Source organism: Alnus glutinosa, chromosome 11, assembly GCF_958979055.1.
Source record: "Alnus glutinosa chromosome 11, dhAlnGlut1.1, whole genome shotgun sequence".
NCBI classification, from domain to species: domain Eukaryota; kingdom Viridiplantae; phylum Streptophyta; class Magnoliopsida; order Fagales; family Betulaceae; genus Alnus; species Alnus glutinosa.
This window is the reverse complement of record NC_084896.1, coordinates 4,024,680-4,047,588: the sequence shown is the minus strand read 5'-3', so window position 1 is coordinate 4,047,588 and position 22,909 is coordinate 4,024,680. Positions and strand designations below refer to the sequence as shown.

The following is a 22,909-nucleotide window of genomic DNA, read 5'->3' as shown; positions in this document are numbered from 1 at the left end:
CATTTCAAAAAATATCATAAACGTGACGAGATTTATTAGCCATTGAATATATATCGTTTTCAATAAGGACTACTTTGGTTATTAGGTTTTACAACATCAGCTTCATAAAATATTTATAAGATGTTTGTGTAGTATTATTATGAGTAATTTTTTTTTTCTTTTAATTTTTAAATTTACAAATTCATTTAATTATTTTTTTTTAAAAAAAACTTGTTCATATTCATCAAGATGATCGTTATTAGTCGGTGGATTAGACTCGGATTAAACGGTTTTGCATTGTCCACATTTATGATCTATGTGTGTGGAATCATCCTATGGCTATTGGGTTGTCCACCGTAATTTATTTCTTAATTTTATTATTATTATTTTGTTACGAGAAAATGGTGAAAAATTCAAGATAATTTTTTATTTTTAGTAAATACGCAAGACTAAGGATCTGTTTGGGTTTGCGATTTTAAAAAGTGCGATTTAAAATCACAATTTTAAAATATGCGATTTGAAAAAAGTGATTTTTAAAATCACAGTTTAACATTTAAAATTGCAAATTAGTCTTTAAAATTATGCGTTTTCAAAAAAGCATCATCTTACATGCGATTTGAAAAAACAGATTTTTTACGTTTTCAAATTGCAATTTTTAAAAACACAGTTCCTAAACGATTTATGTTTTGCGATTTGGTTTAAAATCGCACTTATTGTCTATGAAATCGCAATTCCAAACGCACCCTAAATAGATTCAAGAAAAGTCAGACCTTTCACATCATTCTTATTGTGAAAATAATAATAATAATTACATCATTGATTATTAGAGTTGGCTTAAATTACAAATCACTCAATGTAGTTTAAAAAGTTAATGGTGAGTCTTTGTGATGAACTATAATTACAAATCAGTCCCTGAATACGTTTTTTATCCGCCAAGTTAACAGATTTTATTAGTCAGCAACGTGTCGGCTTCTTATTGGGTGTGACGTGGCTGACTAACGGAATTTGTTAACTTAGCGGATGGAAAATGTGTTCATGGACCGATTTGTAATTATAATTTACTACAAAGACCCTGCATGAACTTTTCAAACTACAGGGAGTGATTTGTAGTTTATTCTAACCTCAGGGGACCAATGATGCAATTATGCCAAAAAATAAAAATAAAAAAGCAAACGAATCGTATACAAAAATAGTTTGGCTCGTTTTTAGTGAAAAAATAAATGATAAAAACTAAAGAATAATGTAATTTAATAGGCTTTTATACGATTGTTATATAATTGGAATGACGTGATAATGAAAATTAGTTCAAAATTATTCATTTCTTGTATAAAAGAAATGAATAATTTTGACTATTACATCATTAAGTTGCATGCCAGTCGTTGTATAACAGTCTACTAATTACTCAATACTTAATGATTTTTTTTAAAATTAAATAGTGTTTTACTTTACTTTTTTTTTTTTTTTTTTTTTTTAAAAAATAGATTTGATTTTTCCACATTATTCTCTAGCTAGTATATATATATATATTTTTTTTTAAAAAAAAAATTCCCCATTGAATATATTGAACTTAAACGTAGGCTTCACATATTCAAATTCAATGGTTGATTTTGCAAATATTTTGTACGAAGATGCACAATAGAATAAACCTAATCATTTATCCAAAAAGAATATTGTTATATATTACACCACATCTCATTTCATCCCATTGGGTTTATGTCGTAGTGTTGATAAGCATTGCTAGGGTTGTATAAATGAAGCGGTTATAACCGCTTTTGAAAGCGGTTATATAATTATACGGTTATGCGGTTAGTGGTTAGCTGTTTTAAAGCAGTTATAACCGCTCTGTTTGTACACCTGTAGCACTAAAGCCAAATCTAGATGCTATATATTACACCATCATTTCATTTACATTACATTGGGCTGATGTGGCAGAAAAAAAAAAAAAAAAAAAAAATTAGTAATGCAATTTAGTAAATTAGTAAACAATTATTATACAATTGTTAAAATTTGAAAAAATTCAAACATGTAATTATGTAAAATCACTTATAAAACTCACCTAATCAAATAAGTGATCAAATAAATTTTATAAATAATCTCTTAAATCGTCTATCCGAATTATCTTTGATTCTTTATCCGACAAAGTCTCGGTCTCGAACTCTTGTCAACTAGAAGAGGCAGGGACCACAAATACGACTTCGTTTCATTTAACAACAAAATGAGCACCGTTGGTGTCACTTCGGGACTCAGATGTATAATAATATTATTATATTCTATACACAAAAATCTGACTTTAAATACCGGTTCTTGCGCCCTATGTTTCGAACCGTACCTTACATTCTTCAATCTTTTTGGCAATCTCTGAGACTGTTAGTTCTTCTTCAAGTCATGGCCTTCTTCCAGCTCTCTTCCCCTGGTTCCTCCACCACAGCCCTCAAATGGCTTGGCTTTGTGGCGGCCGTTTGGGTCCAAGCCATCTCCGGCAACAACTACACCTTCTCAAACTACTCCGATGCCCTAAAGTCGCTCATGAATCTCACCCAGCTCGAGCTCAACAATCTTTCCGTGGCCAAGGACGTCGGCAAGGCTTTTGGCCTTCTTGCCGGCCTTGCCTCTGATAGGTTTCCCACCTGGCTTATTCTGCTTATTGGGTCGGTCGAAGGCCTTGTCGGGTACGGCGCCCAGTGGCTCGTTGTTAGTGAGAAGATTACTCTTTCTTATTGGCAGGTATGTCTACACGCACACTACAAACAACCACCCAAAATCCTTCCATTTTACTCTTTTTGGATTAAGAAATCGACCTCAAATTAATTCAACCCAACAGAGCCTGAAAACTACAAAGCAGGAACACACACACACACAAATTTCTTTGACTATCAATTTCACATGACATATTTCTATGTATTTTGAATCCATTAGAATATTAATTAAACTAAATTTATGATTTTCAAAAGTGTAGACTTTTAGAATAAACAGTAATTTATACTTGTTTGAGGGCCCTCTATGACTCTTCACTTTTAACCTACTCTACGATTTATTAATTTTAATTAAATATTTCATAATTTAATCCATTTCTAAAAGCTTAATTAACTCATCGTTTTAATGGAATACTTCACATATTATATATAAAAATTAACAAAAATTCTAAACAAAATTGATGTTGATTATGATGTTTTTACACTCCACTACTGCGACAGATGTGCATATTCCTGTGCATGGGAGGGAACAGCACAACGTGGATGAACACGGCGGTGCTGGTGACCTGCATACGCAACTTCCGGAAGAACCGAGGCCCAGTCGCAGGCATCCTCAAGGGCTACGTGGGTCTCAGCACCGCCATCTTCACCGACCTCTGCGCCGCGCTCTTCTCCGACGATGCTGCCTCCTTCCTCGTCATGCTCGCCGTCATCCCCATGGTCGTCTGCGTCATCGCCGCCTTCTTCCTCCGCGAGTCCCCTCCCGCTGCCACCCCCGCGGAGGAGCAAGAGGAGTCCCGCTTCTTCGGGGTCTTCAACGCCGTCGCCGTTGTCGTCGCCGTCTACCTCTTGGCCTACGACTTCGTACCCAGCCCCAGCACCACCTTCTCTCGTGTCTTCGCCGCCGTACTTCTCGTTCTCTTGGCCTCCCCCCTGGGAATTCCCATTTACTCTTTTTTCTTCGCAAGCCGAAAAAGATCCGGTCCGGATATCGAAGGGCAGGTAATAAATTTAATTATTTAATAAGATTTATAAATACAATATATACATATATTTGATTTTCTCTTGTGGCAGGCACGTGAACCTTTGCTTGTGGAAGAGGTAAACACGACGGAGAGTCAGGATCGGTTTGACGACGTGGCGGTGCAGAAGGTGGAGGACGTGGCGGCCATGGAGGGAGAGGAGGAGGAGGTGGGGAAGAAGGCACCGTTGATTGGAGAGGAGCACACGATCTTCGAGGCTCTGAGGACCGTTGATTTCTGGGTCTTGTTTATATCTTTTCTGTGTGGAGTGGGGACCGGCTTGGCGGTGATGAACAATATGGGGCAGATAGGCTTGGCGCTTGGCTACGCTGACGTGTCCATCTTCGTATCGCTCACGAGTATTTGGGGGTTTTTCGGGCGGATCATTTCGGGTACCGTATCGGAGTACTTCATCAAGTAAGTTTACCCTCTTACTTTAATCTTGGTTTTTATTTAATTTTTTCTTAATCGTTTTACTATCAACTTCCATCGGAGTCAAATCAAAATTATGATGCTGGAGACCACGTATTAATTGCTTCGTGGTTAAGTAACTTAGAAATTGATTTTTTTATTTTTATTTTTTATGTGAATTAATAATGCAAGGGAAATTGTGATGACTAAGTTCTCTCTCTCTCTTTTTTTTTTTTCTTCTTTTTTTGTATATAATTGGAAGCACATTCTCGGAATTTCATTGGCCATTGTTGGGATTGGACAAAGTTTTCTCAGAATTGGGTTGGATTGGAAAAAAGACTTTCAACTCCATATACATATCTTTAAAATATGTGATTTTTATGTGCATCTTTTTATAAATTAATAAAAGAATTATGACATTTGCTTTTAGATCATGTGATTTTCATGTATAATTTGTCAGTTGAGATTCTACACCATTTTTTTTTTAAAAAAAAAAAATGAAATGAGACATGCTTCACATTTTTCCATTGTCATTCTCTCATTTTTTATTTTTTAAAATCATTATTCGATCTGTAGAGTTTATATATGTATGAGATAATATGAACCCACAAATTAAATAATGATTTTAAAAAGTGAAAGAATAAAAAAAAAGATAAAGGAAGTAAATGACCCTCTAATCTTTATAGAATCTTTTTATTCTAACATTGTTTAACTTTCCACATTTTTTTTTTTTAATTATCAAGTGGACGAGGTCAAACTTGATTAAAAAGAAGAAGAAGAAAAAAATTATATAGATATAAATGTACTTGGTGGGGGTAGTTTTGCTGGAGTGAATTCCTACTCTTCTCTGGGTTGAAAGGTTATTGAGAGCTAGCTAGCGTAGGTGGAAGCCTGCAGGGCAGTTCATTTAGGTAGTTGGTAGCCCACGTCACACGTCAGTTTTACAGCAAGTGGCTTAAATGACTAGTTATTGACTTATTGCTTTGTTGGTACAATTAGGTCAGCTTCGACCGACTTTCATGAGTTTTTTTTTTTTTTTAATCCCAATTCTTGGTGTCATTAGTGCTAATTAAACGATTTCCCTTTCCCTTTCCATCTACCCCCATCTTAATTATGGTATATAAACTTTAGGGGTCGTCCTCGGACGATAAATCTCTTTGAAGAAAATGTAGATTGTAATTAAGCTTAGTCCTCTTGCTTTTCCTTATGCTTTAAGTAACTTAATTCAGTCTCTTGATCTGGAAGCAAGGGGTTACTAGCATGTCTTATGTCTCTTGTTTAGGATGTTGTACCACCGATTTGGAACCATTGATTTGGTCCCCCCACAATGATAAAACAAATCTCTGACTTTATGTGCCACGGATACTTTATAAAAATCTCTACCATTGATGTGCGTCTCTATGGTGGGTACTAGTGTATAGGCCATGTAAATACAAATTACGACACATTTGTATATATACTTATTCCATTGTTAGGTTATCTTTTCATTCCTTAAAATATCCTTCTCTATAGATATTCTCCTAAAATGAAGAATAGATATTCCTCCTTAAAAGGCACGGAATTCGTATTCCTCCAAGTGGTGGTGGTGCTGACTAGGAGGGTGTTATTTTTATAGATAAGGGTGTTTTTCAAAATGGATTTAGCAGCAGTTAAAGTGGCCGGATCGGCCATGGTTGGGATGACTGGTTAATTAGACCAATGATCGATTGCAGGACAAGACTTTATAGTTTACAGTTGAGAGATGAGTGATTCCCGTTGAAAGATTCCATTCGCTCTTCCTTAATTATTCCCTTTTACAATAGTTGCGAGAGACCCTGCCCCGAGGTATCATCCTAATTTAAGCTAAGGAATTGGGTGAACTAGTTCAATACTTCAATCAAGGGTGTAAAATATCTAGGCCGAAGGTGTAGGGTAGGTAATTAAGCTATGGAAACAACTCCCATCTTGTGGCTTAATTCGGATATTGATCCCTACTATCACATAGTTTCCATTCTTCTCTATCTTGTTTTTTTATACCCCCATATCTTGTTTGTTTTATTCTACCGAATAAAACATGATCATATGAATTGATACCATTACTGCCTACAGTAAGATATTCACCGTCCTTCCCAAATGGACGTCCTTCAATTTCTTTTTCCGGTGGTGGCATCTTCTTTATTTGAAAGAATTTGTTCATATGCTTTTGTCTCGGCGGATGAAACAGATGGAGCAGATGGCGGAAATGGTGATTCCACTTCTCAGCTTCTTCAAGCACTAAATGCTGTACGTACGTAAGCTGTACTGCAACAGTGCAACTTCAAGTGGTACTTTGTATTTACTTCCATGTCGGCAAGAGGAACTCCTTCCTAGTCCCTATCATCACATCGATCCATACATGCACGTGGGTTAGCTCCCTCTTGTTGAATGGCTGGATCTAAGAACATTACTAGCAGCTTTCCTACAAGGGATTTGTTCTCTAAATTTTAGGAAAAATTTTAAGAAAGTCAAAAAAACCATCCCACAGTAACTTCCCTACAATTATCTGTTCCCTATGAAGTGAACAGTGCTTTTTTTCCCATTCAATTGTTTATTTTAAAAATATAATCTCTCTTTTACTTTATCTCTTTTTTTTTTTACTTTTAATTAAAGTAAAAGTAACAAAATAATATTTTAATGATATAGGGAAAAATGAAGGGAAGCTGCTGTGGGGTGTTTTTTGATAGGGAAGTAAAAAGTAGTTTTATTCTCTACATTTAGGAAAAATGAAGGGGAAGGGAAGGAAAGCTGCTAGTAATGCTCTAAGCCTTCACTTCTGGACAGTGATGCCCTTGTCCCTAGTCTTCACCCTATATTAGGAGGGCCATGTTGCATGGGGTTGCAATATATTTTTTCTGGACCGTTCATTTAAACGGTTCAAATCGTGCCAGCTAGCAATGCAAAAAACAAAAGAAATTGGCTTGAGTGGTTCTAGTACCGGAGCGGCCGAACCATGCACCCCTTTGGCTAGAGACAAGGGCAGAATCAAGTTCATGGATTTTTTGTTTTCAAATCGAAAGCGTGTTCAAGACGCATCTCCAGTTTAAAATTAAAAAGAATAGACAGAAAAGTAGACCTATCTTATAGGGGGGTGAAAAATTAACATTTGACAAGGACACAGAATAAAAAGTAATACTTTTATAAGAATTTTAAACTTTTTAAGGGTTGCTGAAGAGTGAAGACCCCCCTCTAAGAGCCTATGTAGGTCTGCCCTAGCGAGGGGCGGCCACCTCAGACTGACTGTTTCGGGGTTGGGAGTCCAATCGTGCCAACAGTGCAAATGAAAAAAAAGAAAAAAGAAAAATAGTATTGCATGGGATTTGAATCCATTGGTAATGACTTGTCAGAGTCTTTGATGAGTTGCTGTGTTGGTAGACGTAGTTTTCATGGGCTTTGAATAGTTTTGGTCCAGCATAATGACCAAGCAGTGATTGATTGATGCATAATTGTTGTGCATTTTTTTTTAAGGAAAATGCTTGATGGGAGACACTCATCCGTCCCCCATCAGCCATTTATAATAAAAAATGGCTGACAGGGGACGAATGACCGTCCCTTGTGTAGAAGCCCTCTTTTTCTAAAGACATAGACGTGATATGGGTCCCACATGAGACCCATTCTATGTCTCTAGGCTCTTGCACAACTGTTGTTCAGGAGCTTTTTCTCTAGTGATTTAGTTGCAGATCTAAAGATAGGTAATTTAAACAATTTTTTTTTTCCAATTTTTATGACCCTTTTTTGGCATGTTCTTGCTCACAGGAAAGCTGGAACACCAAGACCTCTTTGGAATGCTGCTTCTCAGATTGTAATGGCTGTTGGTTACGTTCTGATGGCCTTGGCCGTGCCTGGTTCCCTGTACATCGGCTCAGTCGTTGTCGGGATTTGCTACGGCATCCGTCTAGCCATTACGGTCCCGACCGCCTCCGAACTATTTGGTCTAAAATATTATGGCCTCATCTACAACATTCTAATCCTCAACCTTCCCCTGGGCTCCTTCCTCTTCTCCGGTCTTCTTGCCGGCTTACTATACGATATGGAGGCTACTGCCACCGCCGGTGGTGGCAATACCTGCGTCGGCGCCCATTGCTACAGGCTAGTGTTTGTGATCATGTCTGTTGCTTGCATTATTGGGTTTGGTTTAGACATTTTGTTGTCAGTTAGATCGAAGGAGGTCTATAACAAGATTTTCACGAGCAAGAAATCAAAGAAATCGTTAGCAGCAGCAGCATCTGATGGCCAATAATGACAATTGCTGAGAGGATTGATGAGCTTTATGCTCAGTGATATCCTACGTTAATAACCAATATTGGTTTCTCTCTCAATTTTCTAAGGCAGGCATTATATTTTGTACTTTAATATTTGCGTGCTTCTTATTCAGTCCCGTTCTTAGTTTCATTATTATTTCCAGTCGAGCCTCTTTTTTTTTTTTTATTCGGTATTGGGTCCTGGACATTTCTTGTATTCTATAAATTTTGGTCTATAAGTTCAAATTTTGGAATTTAGAGAAGAAGTTGCAGGAAAGTTCATATATATTTACTGATATATATATATATATATATATTTTAACATTATTTGGTTGTTGACACTCCAAAATAATCTTAAAAATATTTTTCAACGCTCGGTGTTGTTTAGATCTGAGCTTGACTCAGTGTTGGACACCTTATTGGTGTTCTCTGTACACCAGTTGATGGTGATTTGTTCATGTTGTTGAATGCTTTATGAAAATTGAACTTTCCTTAAAAAAAAGAAAAAAAAAAGCAGTCACTATTGAATCTCATATAATTGACAATTTTATTCATAATAAAATATAGGGAAAATTTTACTTAAGGGTACCAAACTTTCACCCGTTTTGACAGAAGGTACTTGAACTTCGAAACATCTCAATTTTAAGGTTCTCCATTGAATTTTTTTTTGTTAAATCTTATTAAAATTCTCAAAATACTTTTTTTTTTAAAGGAAAAAAAATTGTTAGGATTTAGGTATTGGTTAGAATTTAACAGAGTTTGTAAAAATACCCAAACTTGAATCTTTGAAAATTTTTATAATTTTTTTTTAAAAAAAAATAAACACGAGTATTTTGAGAATTTTGATAGGATTTAACGAAAAATTCTAATGAAGGACCCTTAATTGAGACTTTTCAAAAAATTAATACCTTAAAATTGAAACGTTTTGAAGTTCAGGTTCCTTTTGTCAAAAATGGTAAAAGTTCGGTACCCTTAAATGAATACCGTGAAGTTATCCCTAAAATATAAAAGAAAAATTAATATAGGATAAATTGATTTTTAAATGAAGAAAACAGTAAAAAATATAATAAATTGGTAAGTTGCTAGTATGTACATATATATGCATATACACAATTTAACCTGGAACCAACAAGGGGCTATATATGTTGAAGTCAACCTTCTGGAGGGTGTCTTCTTTAATGTTTCGGGGGATTTGTAGAAACACTGTACCATTTTCAAGGAAGGTATTTGGCTCTGTGTCCTCTTTGGAGACAATCACGGGAGACAATGAATTTAGGGGTAGGTAGGGGTGGGTATCGGTTTGGTATGCGGTTAATTTGGTCGATTAATCAATTTTTGTTGAAATGCAGTTGGTAAATTATTTCGATTAAGTTGGTTTAGTGGTTAATATACAGTCGGTTAAGACGATTAATATGCGGTCGGTTAAGTCGGTTAACATGGATAATGAAATGACATCGTTTTGATTTTTTTAAAGAAAAATGAAAAAAGATCAAGCGTTTCGTTCTTAGTAAAACGACGTCGTTTCGTTTTATGTCTGTTCGGTTACAGATTAAAAGGCGGTTTGGTTACCGAACTGGCTTTCAGAATAAAATTTTATACCGATTATCAAATCGAAATTAGTTGGTAAGCGGTCGATGGCGGTTCGGTAGGTTTGAGGGACTACAGAGGGATATTAGGAAGTTAGTTTGGCACTGGTGAAGACTTCAAGCGTTATATCACCACTTTTCTTAAAAATTTAGGCTGATAGGAAGAGGTACTGTCACATGTCGGCCAACACGTACGATATTTAATTGAAAATAAGGAGTAAATAAAAGAGATATAGCTCGAACTCAAGACCTATACTCTAATACCATTTTATATCACCATTTTTTTAAAAAGCTTAAGCGAATAAGAATAGATAAATTTAATCATTTAATAATATTATTTTATTTTATTTTATTTAAAAAAAACAGCTATGAAAGTTTACTTGCAATGAAATTACCACGAATTACACAAATGACAATCGGAATATCATTTTCTCCGTTTACATTTTGGTTTGATATTGGGCTGATCAGGCATCTCAGTAATGGGCTCCCTCAATTTCTATTAAAGCCCACAAATGCAAAAGCTCTAAATTCCTACCTACTTTCTCAAAATATTATCAGAAAATGTTTGAAGTATTACACACGTGGTTTGGCCGTGCGTGTTCCTCTGCGGGTGCAATCTCTTTGAACCCAAGATCGGGCCTGGGTTACTCGCAGTGGACTCCATTGAACCCACTTCCGGCCAAAGAGCCCATTATATAAGGGAATTATCTTCAGGTACACCATGTAGCAAGCGTGCCCAAAATTGATGAATGACAGTCTAACCATGGTCCCCCTAAATCCTCTGTTCCATCCACGCGTGACAATTTTAGTCATGAAAGCTCTAACACACGCTTGCCAATGGCAGTAGTGCACACAGGCTATGGAGGACTAGACTTGCAAGCAAAGCATCCTTTCCCTTACGAAAGCCACCGCCGCCCTCCCTCTTTGAGGGTCACCGTCCAATGTCCTTGCATTTAAACCCATGCGGCTAAGTAAGAAAAAAATGACACAAAGGATATGGGTTGGGACTTTTGTCTGTTTCTTTAATTAGAGACCTACTTCTTGTATGTTCATTATTTACACAGGATCCAGATCTTCGTTTCAATTGAAACGGAGAGGATCCGTTTTATAGTTAAGATTTTCTTTTGTTGCATCTTGTTAAAGTAATTTTTTCAACAGTTAAACGGCTAATCGGTTACGGGGAAAACAAGGGAGAGGTGGTCTCTGAGAGTACCAAAAACACTTTGATTCTTAAGTCCGTATTGTGTTTGACAAAATAACTAAATGAAAAAAGTTTAGAGAGAGAGAGAAAGCATATGTAAGTGTATGATTTTGGAGATGTGTTCCCCTTTTAATGAGACTCCATGTTCAGTTGGTCTCTTAGATCTATGCTTGTCACATGTCGGGCTTGGAGCCGTTTTATAAATGGTGCAATAATTTTTTTATGTAGTGGTAGTTATTCTCCATGTAGTGGGCTTGTGCAGTTATTTTTCATGTAGTGGAATGCTTGAGCGAGTCCACTTATAATTTATATCCCCAAAACATTTAACCGTGTACATAGTTGTACGTCGTTTACACCGTTAGATCTACAACATGCCAATTGCCAGCAATGTTCCAATTTTCACTTAGAAAGAGAATTTAGAATACCCCCATTTTTACTTGAAGAATCTTTTAATTGAGAATGGTTATTTAGCTCTCAAAGCAATGGAGATTACAGAGTTGGTAAAGATCGATAAATCCAAAGGAATGATGGAGAAAATACCATTCATTTGAAGAGAAATAAAAAAGGAATATCAAATATAACGTTCGAATGAATGTGTCGTGCGCAGTTGGGTGGCAGAGGCAGTCGAAGTCAATGACAATAAAATGAACATTTAGTAACCGACGACCCTAGATGCGCCATGCCAATTGCCATCCAGAAAAGAATGAGTCAAAAAGTTTTTAACCACTGTCCACCAATTATGTTCACAAGAAGCTCTCACATATATAACATGTGAGCAAGCCACGGGGTTCTACTCAGACCTGCCACTGTTCCCTTGTGATTTGTGAAACCCCCCCACCCCCACCCCCTCCTCCTCTGCCTATCTCCTGCTCTGGACTGTGACCTCCATTATTTAGGGAGCTTGGTTGGAGTAAGAGCAAACTCTTCCATAAACAAACCCAAACTCGCTCCCATTCACATTCTGTAATTTCTAGGCAGCAGAGAAACAAACAGTAGGATGAGGGATGCTCTTACTTTTAGCCTATTGGCTTGCTTCCTCGTCTTGGTTGCTTCATATGGTTCTTTCTCTGACTCAAAACCCATGTTAATTTCATTAATTTATTTTTAATGGGGTTCTTATTATGGTTACATTTTGTGTCTTCTGAACCGCAGATGGGCCTTTGTATGACCACACTGCTTACACCGAGGTATATATATGAACAGTGGGCAATTATTGCCATTAACACAGATTTTTCCAAAGTTGAAGCTCTTCATGCTGTTTCATGTTTGTTTCATTGTTTGGCAGTGTAAAAAGCAGCCACAAGAGGCACTTTACAAGGGAGGGATTCTCAAAGGTCAGCAGCTTGTGAGTGTCCAAGGCCACATTGTTGATTCCGAAAGTAATGCTGCTTATTTTCCGGCTTTCATATTGCACAATCTCAGCCAGGGCATTTACTGTTTCTCCAGTTAAGTTCTTCTTCTTCTTTAAGTTCTCAAAACATAATCAAGAATTGGATCAGTTTTTTTTTTTTTGAAAAGAAGAATTGGATCAGTTTGTGTTTGAATTTTTATCAAAGATAATTGAGAACAGGCTGAACGAGAGAAAAAAAAAAAGAAAAAAGGAAATTCCGTTGCCGGGACTTGAACCCGGGTCTCTCGGGTGAGAGCCGAGTATCCTGACCAACTAGACTACAACGGAATGTTGATGCTAATCTCCTATTTTATTTTATATGGGTATCATTTTATGGGCATAATTTGGCAGGACTGTTACAAGGTGGGCTATTTCGTATCAAAATTGGGCCAAGCTTAAGCTTAAGCCTGCAAAGCAGCATGGACTCATCATTTATATTATGGCCTTGCAAAGAGCAATTTGCAAATTGCAATAGCAGATAAAGATTCTAGGAATTTTGTTGTCAATTCAAGTTAATATGGGGCTCACTTACCCAAGCAAGTTTTGAGCCGTCTGGCCACCTGTTTGAGCAAATACGTCTTATAAAAACCCTCTCACATTTCTTGTCCGGAACAATCTAGACAGTAAATTGCTCGGGATCTAATCATGCAATATCAATACTATTAGAGAAAATCATGATAATATACCATTGTCTAGGCTTTCATGTTGGGTTACAGTATTTACTTGAATGTCTCGCTGGTATAATATTGTCTTTGGTGCTTAACAGGTTGGGTGAAGATACAAGGTGCAGAATCAGCTCTCATCAAGGCAAGCCTAAAGACACAAGATGCGATTTACAACTGTATAGGGACTGTCATAGCAAAGCGTGGATGCTGGTCATTTCTCAAGGGTGGATTTGTTCTAACTTCACCCTCTGATTTCTCTATTCTATTCCTTCAGGTAAATTTAACCTCAATATATTTCCCTGAAAACTAGTATTATTTTATGAAATTAATTCTTTTTCTTTGTTTATGTTTCACAGAATTGGGACACTAGGGATGTCAATATAGCACTTGCAAGCGCTTCATTGCAGCCATTTACCGAGCAGCAATGGAGAACAAATCAGCAATATATAATCAACACTGTGAGTACTCGAAGCACTTCTGCTTAAGGCTCTGTTGTGGACTTTTCTTTCCATTCTATGATTCTAACCCTGCATTTGGTCTCGCGATTTCGCAAGCTAAATGCAAGTTTTCATGCAGTAAGCAATGGTGTGCATTCTAGAAAACTTGGAATTTTAAAGATCGAACTGGGATTTTATCAAACGCTTATCTGCTATTTTTTCAAACTAGCTGCACATTTTGGAACGATTAAACCAAACGAAAACTTAGACTTTAAGTACAATATTAGAATAAATTATGTTATCAATATTTAAGGATAACATCTATTGTCTTCCAGCAAAGAAAGCGTGCCGTAACAATCCATGTCTCAGATGGACAAGGCGAAAGGTTGCAAGGGGCAGCTATTAACATAAAGCAAGTCTCAAAAGATTTCCCATTTGGATCTGCAATAGCCAAGACCATTCTCGGAAATTTGCCCTATCAAGTAAGTCTACTTCATAGACTAGGTACATCTAAAAATTGTACGTGATAATCACGTGCTCTAAAAACAGACGTTAATTTAATAGACTGGGTTGGAAAAAAACTTTGTCACGAAACTGATCAACAATCCTTCATGTTGTTCCAGAACTGGTTTCTTAAGCGATTCAATGCAGCAGTCTTTGAGAATGAGCTCAAGTGGTATGCAACAGAACCCGAACAAGGAAAGGTGAACTACACCATAGCTGACCAGATGTTGGAGTTTGTTCGAGCAAACCAAATCACTGCCAGAGGACACAATATATTCTGGGAGGATCCCAAGTACACTCCGCCGTGGGTTGGTGATCTTACGGCTTCTGAATTACAATCAGCTGTCAACTCAAGAATACAGAGCCTGATGAGCAACTACAGAGAAGAATTCATTCACTGGGATGTCAGCAATGAGATGCTTCACTTCGATTTCTACGAAGAAAGGCTTGGTCGGAATGCGACGTTGGGTTTCTATGAGATAGCACACAGGTCGGATCCATTGGCAACCCTTGTTTTGAATGAATTCAATGTGGTCGAGACTTGCAGCGACGTGAATTCCACTGTTGACACCTTCATCTCAAGGGTGAGAGAACTCGAACGTGGTGGTGCTTCAATGGGTGGAGTTGGGCTAGAGGGTCACTTTGCTGTGCCAAACCCTCCTCTGATGAGAGCCATTATTGACAAGTTGGCCACTCTAGGGCTTCCCATATGGCTCACTGAGGTGGATATTAGCAATAACCTTGATAAAGTAACGCAGGTGAGCAATTCTATTTGTTCCTCTTTACTCTTTCTCATGGGATTATTAAGGACCCATACACACCTATATGCCCGAATAGGTGGCCGGACATTTCAAAATTTAATTAGACAGGTGGATCTCATGTGAGCTTTCTCACAATATAATGCTCAAATTGCTGAAGATCTTCATTGTAACAGCCTAGACCTCAAATCTTGTTGCTGTGGAAAACAAATTTGGTAACATGAATGAATGTGTCACTCATTGACTAGGGATTTATCTTTGTGTATGCAGGCTATTTACTTGGAAGAAGTATTGAGAGAAGGCTTTTCACACCCTTCAGTGAACGGGATAATGCTTTGGACTGCGCTCCATCCAAATGGGTGTTACCAAATGTGCCTGACTGACAACAATATTCAAAACCTCCCGGCTGGAGATGTGGTTGACAAGCTCCTCAAAGAATGGGAAACTGGGGAGGTGGAAGGTGAGACAGACGAGCATGGTTCTTATAGCTTTTATGGCTTCTTCGGAGAATACAAAATAAGTGTCCAATTTGCCAATAGAACTGCAGATTCAACCTTGTCACTCTGTCAAGGCGATGAAACCAGACATTATAACATTCAGTTGTAATATATATATATATATATATATATATATATATATATATATATATATATTCTTTAATTTGGTACAACAACATTAGATTGTGTAAAGTGTCATAGGAAATCTATTGTATACACAATACGTGCACTAATAATGTGTTCACAATAGAGATTGGTTCAAAAAAATTATGTTGGTTAACGTGTTTTTGTTTGAAAATGTGTTTTGATGTAACGTAAAAGTGAAAATTATTTTTTTATGAGATCCTTATTTAAGAAAACACTTGCTTATTTTGAGGACCTCAAACATATGTAAAGCCTTGCTTCATTTAGGATGGCCGCCACCCCTATTTTTTTTGGTTTTTTTTTTTTTAAAAAAAAAATAATAATAAGTTAGCTCTTATTTCTACTAAAGTTAACCACTTATTTTCTCAAAATATTCATACAAAAAGTGACAAGTAGAATGGCGACCTTTCAATGTGTTAAACCAACAACCCACTATAAGTGGAGCATATTAGCTACTTGGCCTTTCAATATGCAGCTTATATCTCACATCTTCTGCAACTCAAGCTTTAATACCTTTTCAAGATATCCTGGTCGATCGAGAATCCCTACAATTTCCTTGCCTCAATTGCAGGGATATGCAATTGTGATAGCCTAAAGCACTCTCATAATTGCCTGTCCAATTGCCAAAAATCGCCAATTGTAGGAATTCCGATCTGCATCCGAAAGGTTTTACGGCATCTAGTATACCTTCTACATTTGTTTACACACAAACAGTAATTGGCTTTCCTGTGAACTCCATCTTGGCCTATATATTGTTGGAAAAATATAAAGACTTGGAACTACAGAACGTTGAAAAAAGAAGAAAAATAAAAACTGTATAGAAAGAACACTGGACAGTAAGGCGAATGTAAATCTGTCTCTTAGACAAATATGGCCTCCCACTTAAACAATAAGTTTTGCAAAAGGGAATTCAACAATTTTGTCATCAGGATACAATACTGCTCGAATATAGTGTGTAGATCGCAAATTCTGAACACTACTTTGAATTCAGAAATTCTGTAACAACAGAGAAGATGCAAAAGAAGAGAAGAAGAAAGAAGTATGAAATCTGTTGGAAAAATATAGTTTTTATCTAAAAAACTCAGAATCAGTTTACAACAGTTTCTAACTGTTGAAAACACAGACGTAATTAATAATCTCGTGTGCGACGATGTTAAGTGCGTCTAAAACGTTAAAGCGACACGCATGCGTGCGACGACTAGTGCTTAGCACTGGGTGACGCAACTAGGACAACTAGTACATGTATACTCAAAATCTTATTTAGTATAAGAGCTTGATAAATGCTTATAAAGCACAAAAAATACTCATTGCTTTTCAATGTGGGACAAAGAGTAATAAAAAAAAATAGAGAAAAATTTAAATATTCAACTTAAATTTCCATATATTCAAATTAGAGATAAACTTAGATTTTCATAAAATAATTCTCAACATATGCTGTCCAAGGAACAATTATTGAGTAAACTTTATTCCTTAAAGGTATTTTCTACTCATTTCATGTTGGTAATGATCAAGATGGCTGGTGGGGAAGGACCCACAAGACAGCGAAATCATAAACTTGTTATTCTTTGAACTTATATGATTGCTATGCTATTGTGCAACTGCAACCCTAATTATCATTTGATCTATGATTTGTGCTCTAATCCCTTTCTGCTCCGGTTGTTTTTTCTTTTTAAAATAAAAATATTAACAAACAGTTCAAAACTGCTTTAACTTTTATGTCGCAAAAAACAAAAAATCACCTCTTAAAAGCATTAAGAGGCAGAGCCGAGATTGTCATCCACTGATCCACATTGCTTCCCAACTCAACAAATGATTAAAGGCATCTCCTTTAATATATTCGACCTACAATTTCAACACCATTTGCCATCCCACCCAATGAAATGATAACACCAAGCATTAGTCTTCAAGAAATTCCTTCTTCAACAACACACAAAGACCAAAAGCCAACAAGCAAAAGCTTGCAACACCAGCAAGGCCCCAAAGTGATCCCTCCGCAAGAGAAAAAGCCAACCATTCTACCAAAGTATTCACATTACACAGTCTTTCAATAGAACAAACCTCTCTTTACAACAAAACCCATAACCCCAAAAATAAAGAAAACAAGTACAGAATTCAGCCCAAAGACAGAAAATTTGCTCTTAATTAAGTTCTGATTTGTTGCTTTTAACACCACAATGGCAGAACAGAACCTTAAAAAGCTTGAATTTGAAGGGAAAGGGCACCTAATATTTCCTTAAATAAATAGCAAAACAAACACTTTTAAATGTTTATAATAACACTGAATATTGTTTGGGGGAACCCTGGGACTGGATGGTTTACAATCTGGAGGAATCTGTCAGCTTTTCCGGGAAAAAGGCAAAAGCCCCGGTACGGCTGTACCCACTAATGCTGCAAATCCGGGATGCAGTCACACTCGCAAAAGCCACGAAATGAGTTCAAGAAAGATCGAGATATCCTGCTCGAATGGCTAACGATCCGTACAACAAAATTGCAGGAGTGTCTGTTCTACAAGTAAAGCATTGAGAGGGTGAGAGACAAAGTAGCCCAGGATATCAATGCAGACTGTAGAGCAGAAGGAGAGAGTGTTCTCGATGAGTCTCCCATGGCCAGACCAGCTAACCATGACCCATCTGCTAACATGGCTTCTCCGGATCCTGACCCTGACCCGGACCCTGACCCAGGAACCGAATAACCTGAGCCGGGAACGGAGTATTCTGACCCGGTCCCCTGCGATGCTGCTGTTGATGTCATTGGTGTTGGATCTCTTGAAGATTTCTGACTGCACGCCAGAAGATTAGGTGAAACAATAATTACTCTTGCAGCAAAAGAATTAAATGGGTCAGGCTCATATTGAAAGCAAGCCGACAACCTCCACTAAATTCCTCCTTATCTTAACATATTGGAGCCCAGAAGATCACCCAACAATTGAACCCAGAAGATCAGATTATATCTCTTCAAATTATTTGTCCAAATTTGATAAGATAATCTTAAAAAATCACTTATGAAATTTACTTAGACCAAATAAAAATTCAATTATCCAACTACTTACTTCTTCAGTTAAGTGGACCTTTTAAATAGTCTTTCACAATTATTTAACTAAATTTTCTCAATTCAAATAAATAATTGTAGAAAATCCTGACGAATAAGATCTTAACAGATCATAAAGATTAAAGAACATCTTTAAAAGGGTGATCTTTGGCATTATGGCATTGGCGCTATCCCACCAAACCCACATGGAGAAAGCTAAAGCTGATCAAAGAAAAGAAAAAGGAATAAAATCTTGGGCATTAAAAGAACACACATCTGCTTTCACCATTTTCTTACTAAAAACAGAAATTTGGATATAAAAAATTAACTAAAACCAAAAAAAAAAATTACAAACAAAATGTGTATTTACCTTGGAGAGGAAGGGCAAAACGTCACCGTATAATCAGCAGCAGTACACGTGAACGTACTCGTAGCATCATCGTACGCGTAGCTATAAGACTTGGGACACGCGGCCTTGAACATCTCGGAGTACACCGACGGCCTGCACGTGGCGGGAGAGCCGTACGCGCCGCTGCAACAGTACTCCGGGCTACCGAACGCCTCGCAGGCGCTCTTGCACGCGTCTCCGTCGCCGACCTTCAGCTCCGGGGGGCACTGTTGGTTCAGGTCCGAGATGCACCCGGTCGGGGCGCAGAGACCCGCCCCGCCCGAGCCTTCCACGATCATGGGAAGGTTGTACCCGTCCACCAGGCTCACGTCGTAGAAGTCCTGACCGCCCGACCCGAGTGTGAACTCCGCGAGGGTCGCAGGTGGGGCGGCTCCGAGCCCGTTGCACTCGACTTGACTGGACCCGCAGTCGCCGGTCAGGCACGACCCGGACCCAGATCCGTCGAAATTGCACCCGGTACGGCCCCAGAACCGACCCGACCAGCCCGTGGGGGCTTGGAAGGAACGTGAGGTTTCCTTGGGGAGCTCGAATCCGGTGGTGTCGAGCCTAGGGCTGCCTGCATTGGCGAGAATGCCAGGCCACACAGTGTAGTCACATCTGTTCACAAATGTGAATGTGGCACCTGAAACACCTGCGACACATGCATGCAAACACACACAGTAAGTTTTGTGGGTGTAAAACTGTGAAAAAGGTGAAGTAAGATGAGAATGTGAGACAGACCCAGATGAGAGAAGAGAAAACCCATCAAGGAAAACCAAGAAAAATAGTAACTTTTTATATTGTTTTACCTCTATTGGTGAGAAGTAGAAGAAGAAGAAGGGTGACAGTGTTGAAAGTGGAGGAGCACCAATAGCGGGGATCCATCGGGGTTGGGTTTGGTTTAGGAATGGGTTGAGTGTACGTGGTGGTTGTGGGATGTGGTAAAGATGGGTGACGGTGGAAGAGGAGGAAGAAGACAGAGGAGGACAATGCCGGGGATTCTACGGCTTGGTAGGAGGGAGGAAGTGAGCAGTGTCGACAACAGTGCTCATAAACCGACAAAGAGTCAAAGAAGATCACGGGGAGAAGAGCCAAGGAAGGAGGAAAGGGAGAGTGAAGAACTGGCCATTGTGTCTAGTAGAGAAATCCAAATCAATTTTGTAATGTAATGTAATGGCATCTCTCTCTCTTTTTCTTTGATAGTTTATATAGTTTGGTTTTACCCCCATGAGGCCCCTTTGTTTCTTTTACCATGATCCTACCATTAAAAGAGAATAGAAAAATATAATGGTAAAACTCTCCACTAGCCATGGTTCTCTTAGCTTACTCGCCTTGGCCTAAGCCAAAGCAAAAAATTCTAGGAAAAAGTTCAACGTTAGGCTAGTCAATATATCTAAGGACTTGTTGAACTACAGTAATTAGTGTTGAAACAAGGGTTCATTTTTTTTTAGTAATACGAGATATAGACAGAGGCGGTTCATTGGACTTAATTGGGGATGAATAGGTTGTGAGGTGAGAGTGCAACACCCACCTGGTATAGTACATGGTATTTTAAAGTTTTACAAAATCCGTTCGAAAAAGTATGTTATGCTGTAATCCTAAATCATATAATGAAATATAATCGTACTTCGGTGTATGTAGGCACATTATCAAACCACGTAAATCTAAGTCTAAATTTTCTCTTTTTCTCTCTTTTAAACTTCGTATTATTTATTATTGTAGTGCACGATAACAACATTTAGCTCAACGATATATAATTTATATTAGTAAAAAATCAATATTCCCCCCTCCCCTTTTTTTGGAGGGGGGGATAGTAGGGGTAGGCGTCGGTTCGGTTAAGTTGGTAAAGTCGGTTAAGTCAACTTTGTCGATAGACAATCAATGTTGGTTCGGTTGTGGTTTGGTAAGCGGTAGTCTGATAATTTGCCTATAAAATGTTTGGTAGGAAGTTAAGTCAACTTTATCGATAGACGGTTGATGTTGGTTCGATAAACAGTTGGTAGGTGGTAGTCGGATAATTTGCCTACTCCTATAGCTAAGTTGGTAGTTTGATAACTAAAATAATAAGCCGAATGTAAGTGTTTCGAAAAAATTAGATAACTAAAATAGAAAACTAAGTTATTTAATTAAATAAATGTTTAGCGGGATATAAATGCTGTAACTTTGCCTACTCTGAATCATACAACACTCTCAGTTATGTTATTTTTTTTCCAACAATTTGGAGTTCTTTTATCCTTTTGATATGGAAATTGTACAATTCAATTATTATGGGATTTGCTAATATTAACTGGTATACGACATACAATAATATCCAAATAAGTCTAAATATTATTGAGTGATAATTGATTTATTGGATTTTGTGCACCTTAATGGTCAACTGTGTAGGGATAAGAGTCATAGCTTATTGGGATTATAATCCTGATCGAGTAGATAGGAATACTCATTAAGTTTTTGAGCGATGATACATATCACATAAGATTAATGTTAAATAGAATATTTTCATTATCTTTTTATGGTGACGTAGTATTATCAATCACCTCTTATATTAATTTTAATTAATAAAGAAAAAGAAAAAAAAAATTTGACAGTAAAATTAATAATATCACATCAACATAGTGAGATGATAATATGCTATTTATTTCCTACCACGTAAATATTCTACAAAGCTGACGTAATATGGTTTAATTGCACTTTGATCAATCCTTATTAAAAAATATTCAATGACTATTATACCTTGTTGATTCAGCTTTGTAAGATATTTGTTTGCCATGTAACATTATTTTTAACTCTTAAGTGTTATATAATATAAAGCTCTGTATGTTAAAAAATTTATTTTCTTTCTTTTCAAAATAAAAACATTAAAAAACAACCAAAACAACTGAAGAACTGGACACATATGGCCAGCCTCCCATCTTCTCATCCTGGCCGTGTTAGCATTAAAATCTCCTAACAAAAGCTATGGTCCCTTGAAAGAGGTGACATGGAGTCCGGCATCAAAATTCGTTTAAAAATACAAAGATAATTTTTACCTTTATATTATATCAGAATTTTTTTTTTTAATTAAAAAAAAAATACGTTTTAAAACATATTAACAATTAGAGCCTAACTCGTTTTCCTCCCTACAGATTAGAAAACCCTGTTTCCATTTGTTTAGATTATGATCTAGGGTTTATTTCGTTAAAGGTCACTTAAAAATATGAACATAAAGAATAATATTTTATATTTTGTAACGCACGTTATTCAATTATTGAAGGGATTGCTGTGTTCTACTTTTTAACATATTTTATTATAAAATTCAGATCAATTAGTCAAATATTTCAGTGATTTCAAGTATTTAAAGACCTTTTGCATTATTATTTATTTGATAAAGAACCTTTATTGAGTGCAATATATATGAAAACATATATGTCTAATATGGTTAGGTACACGTAATCTACATGCTTGAAAATTGATATGGTATCCATCACTTAAAAATTCCCAACACCTATTAGCAAAAAGAATACAAAATTAAATCGTTAAATAAAACAAATAAATGCCTTTATCTTTCACATAAGACTTCAAAATTTAGCATTAACTTTGTTGATGAAAGTTGATTAAAAGTGTCCAAGCGTTCCAGTTTGTAGTTATTGCTTCTAACCGTTAACCACAATTGTTTTAAGTAGTTATCAAATTTTCATAACCGCAACCCCTCCGCATTAGGCGATTTTAAAATAACAGCTGGTTAGTACTTATAGAAACTCATAACTACATCGGACAACCGCTTTTTAGAAATTTGCCTTTTAAACCTATTTTAATGTTTTGGACCTTGAAACTCTTTTTATAGCCTATTTTAGATAGTTTTTGACTTTTTTTTTTTTTTAAAAAAAAATAATAATTAGAAGGCTTCAAAATGTAACAAATAATATTTTATGAATAAAGATCAATTTATTAAACTCAAAATAAAAGCCCTAC

General features: G+C 36.8%; 3 protein-coding genes and 1 non-coding gene across 4 annotated transcripts; 2 read left to right on the top strand and 2 right to left on the bottom strand.

The window, feature by feature from the left end:
- The first annotated feature begins 2,287 nt into the window (after positions 1-2,287).
- On the top strand, positions 2,288-8,621 carry LOC133881812 (protein NUCLEAR FUSION DEFECTIVE 4-like). Its single transcript, XM_062320851.1, has 4 exons — positions 2,288-2,703; positions 3,174-3,674; positions 3,747-4,111; positions 7,877-8,621. The coding sequence occupies exons 1-4, from the start codon at positions 2,293-2,295 to the stop codon at positions 8,358-8,360; spliced, it is 1,761 nt and encodes a 586-aa protein (XP_062176835.1). The 5' UTR covers positions 2,288-2,292; the 3' UTR covers positions 8,361-8,621.
- Positions 8,622-11,999: 3,378 nt separating this feature from the next.
- LOC133882314 (endo-1,4-beta-xylanase 5) lies at positions 12,000-15,670 on the top strand. The gene is made up of 8 exons (XM_062321455.1): positions 12,000-12,206; positions 12,301-12,335; positions 12,434-12,593; positions 13,305-13,477; positions 13,560-13,661; positions 13,976-14,122; positions 14,264-14,902; positions 15,173-15,670. Exons 1-8 carry the CDS (start codon positions 12,146-12,148, stop codon positions 15,506-15,508), a joined length of 1,653 nt encoding a protein of 550 aa, XP_062177439.1. The 5' UTR covers positions 12,000-12,145; the 3' UTR covers positions 15,509-15,670.
- TRNAE-CUC (transfer RNA glutamic acid (anticodon CUC)) lies at positions 12,754-12,826 on the bottom strand. Its single transcript has one exon. It is a non-coding gene; the product is annotated as a tRNA-Glu (tRNA).
- A 1,769-nt stretch (positions 15,671-17,439) lies between the features above and the next one.
- Positions 17,440-20,147, bottom strand: LOC133881751 (thaumatin-like protein 1). Its single transcript, XM_062320776.1, has 3 exons — positions 19,768-20,147; positions 18,941-19,610; positions 17,440-18,322 (listed from the first exon to the last, which is right to left on the bottom strand). Exons 1-3 carry the CDS (start codon positions 19,841-19,843, stop codon positions 18,049-18,051), a joined length of 1,020 nt encoding a protein of 339 aa, XP_062176760.1. The 5' UTR covers positions 19,844-20,147; the 3' UTR covers positions 17,440-18,048.
- Between the last annotated feature and the right edge of the window lie 2,762 nt (positions 20,148-22,909).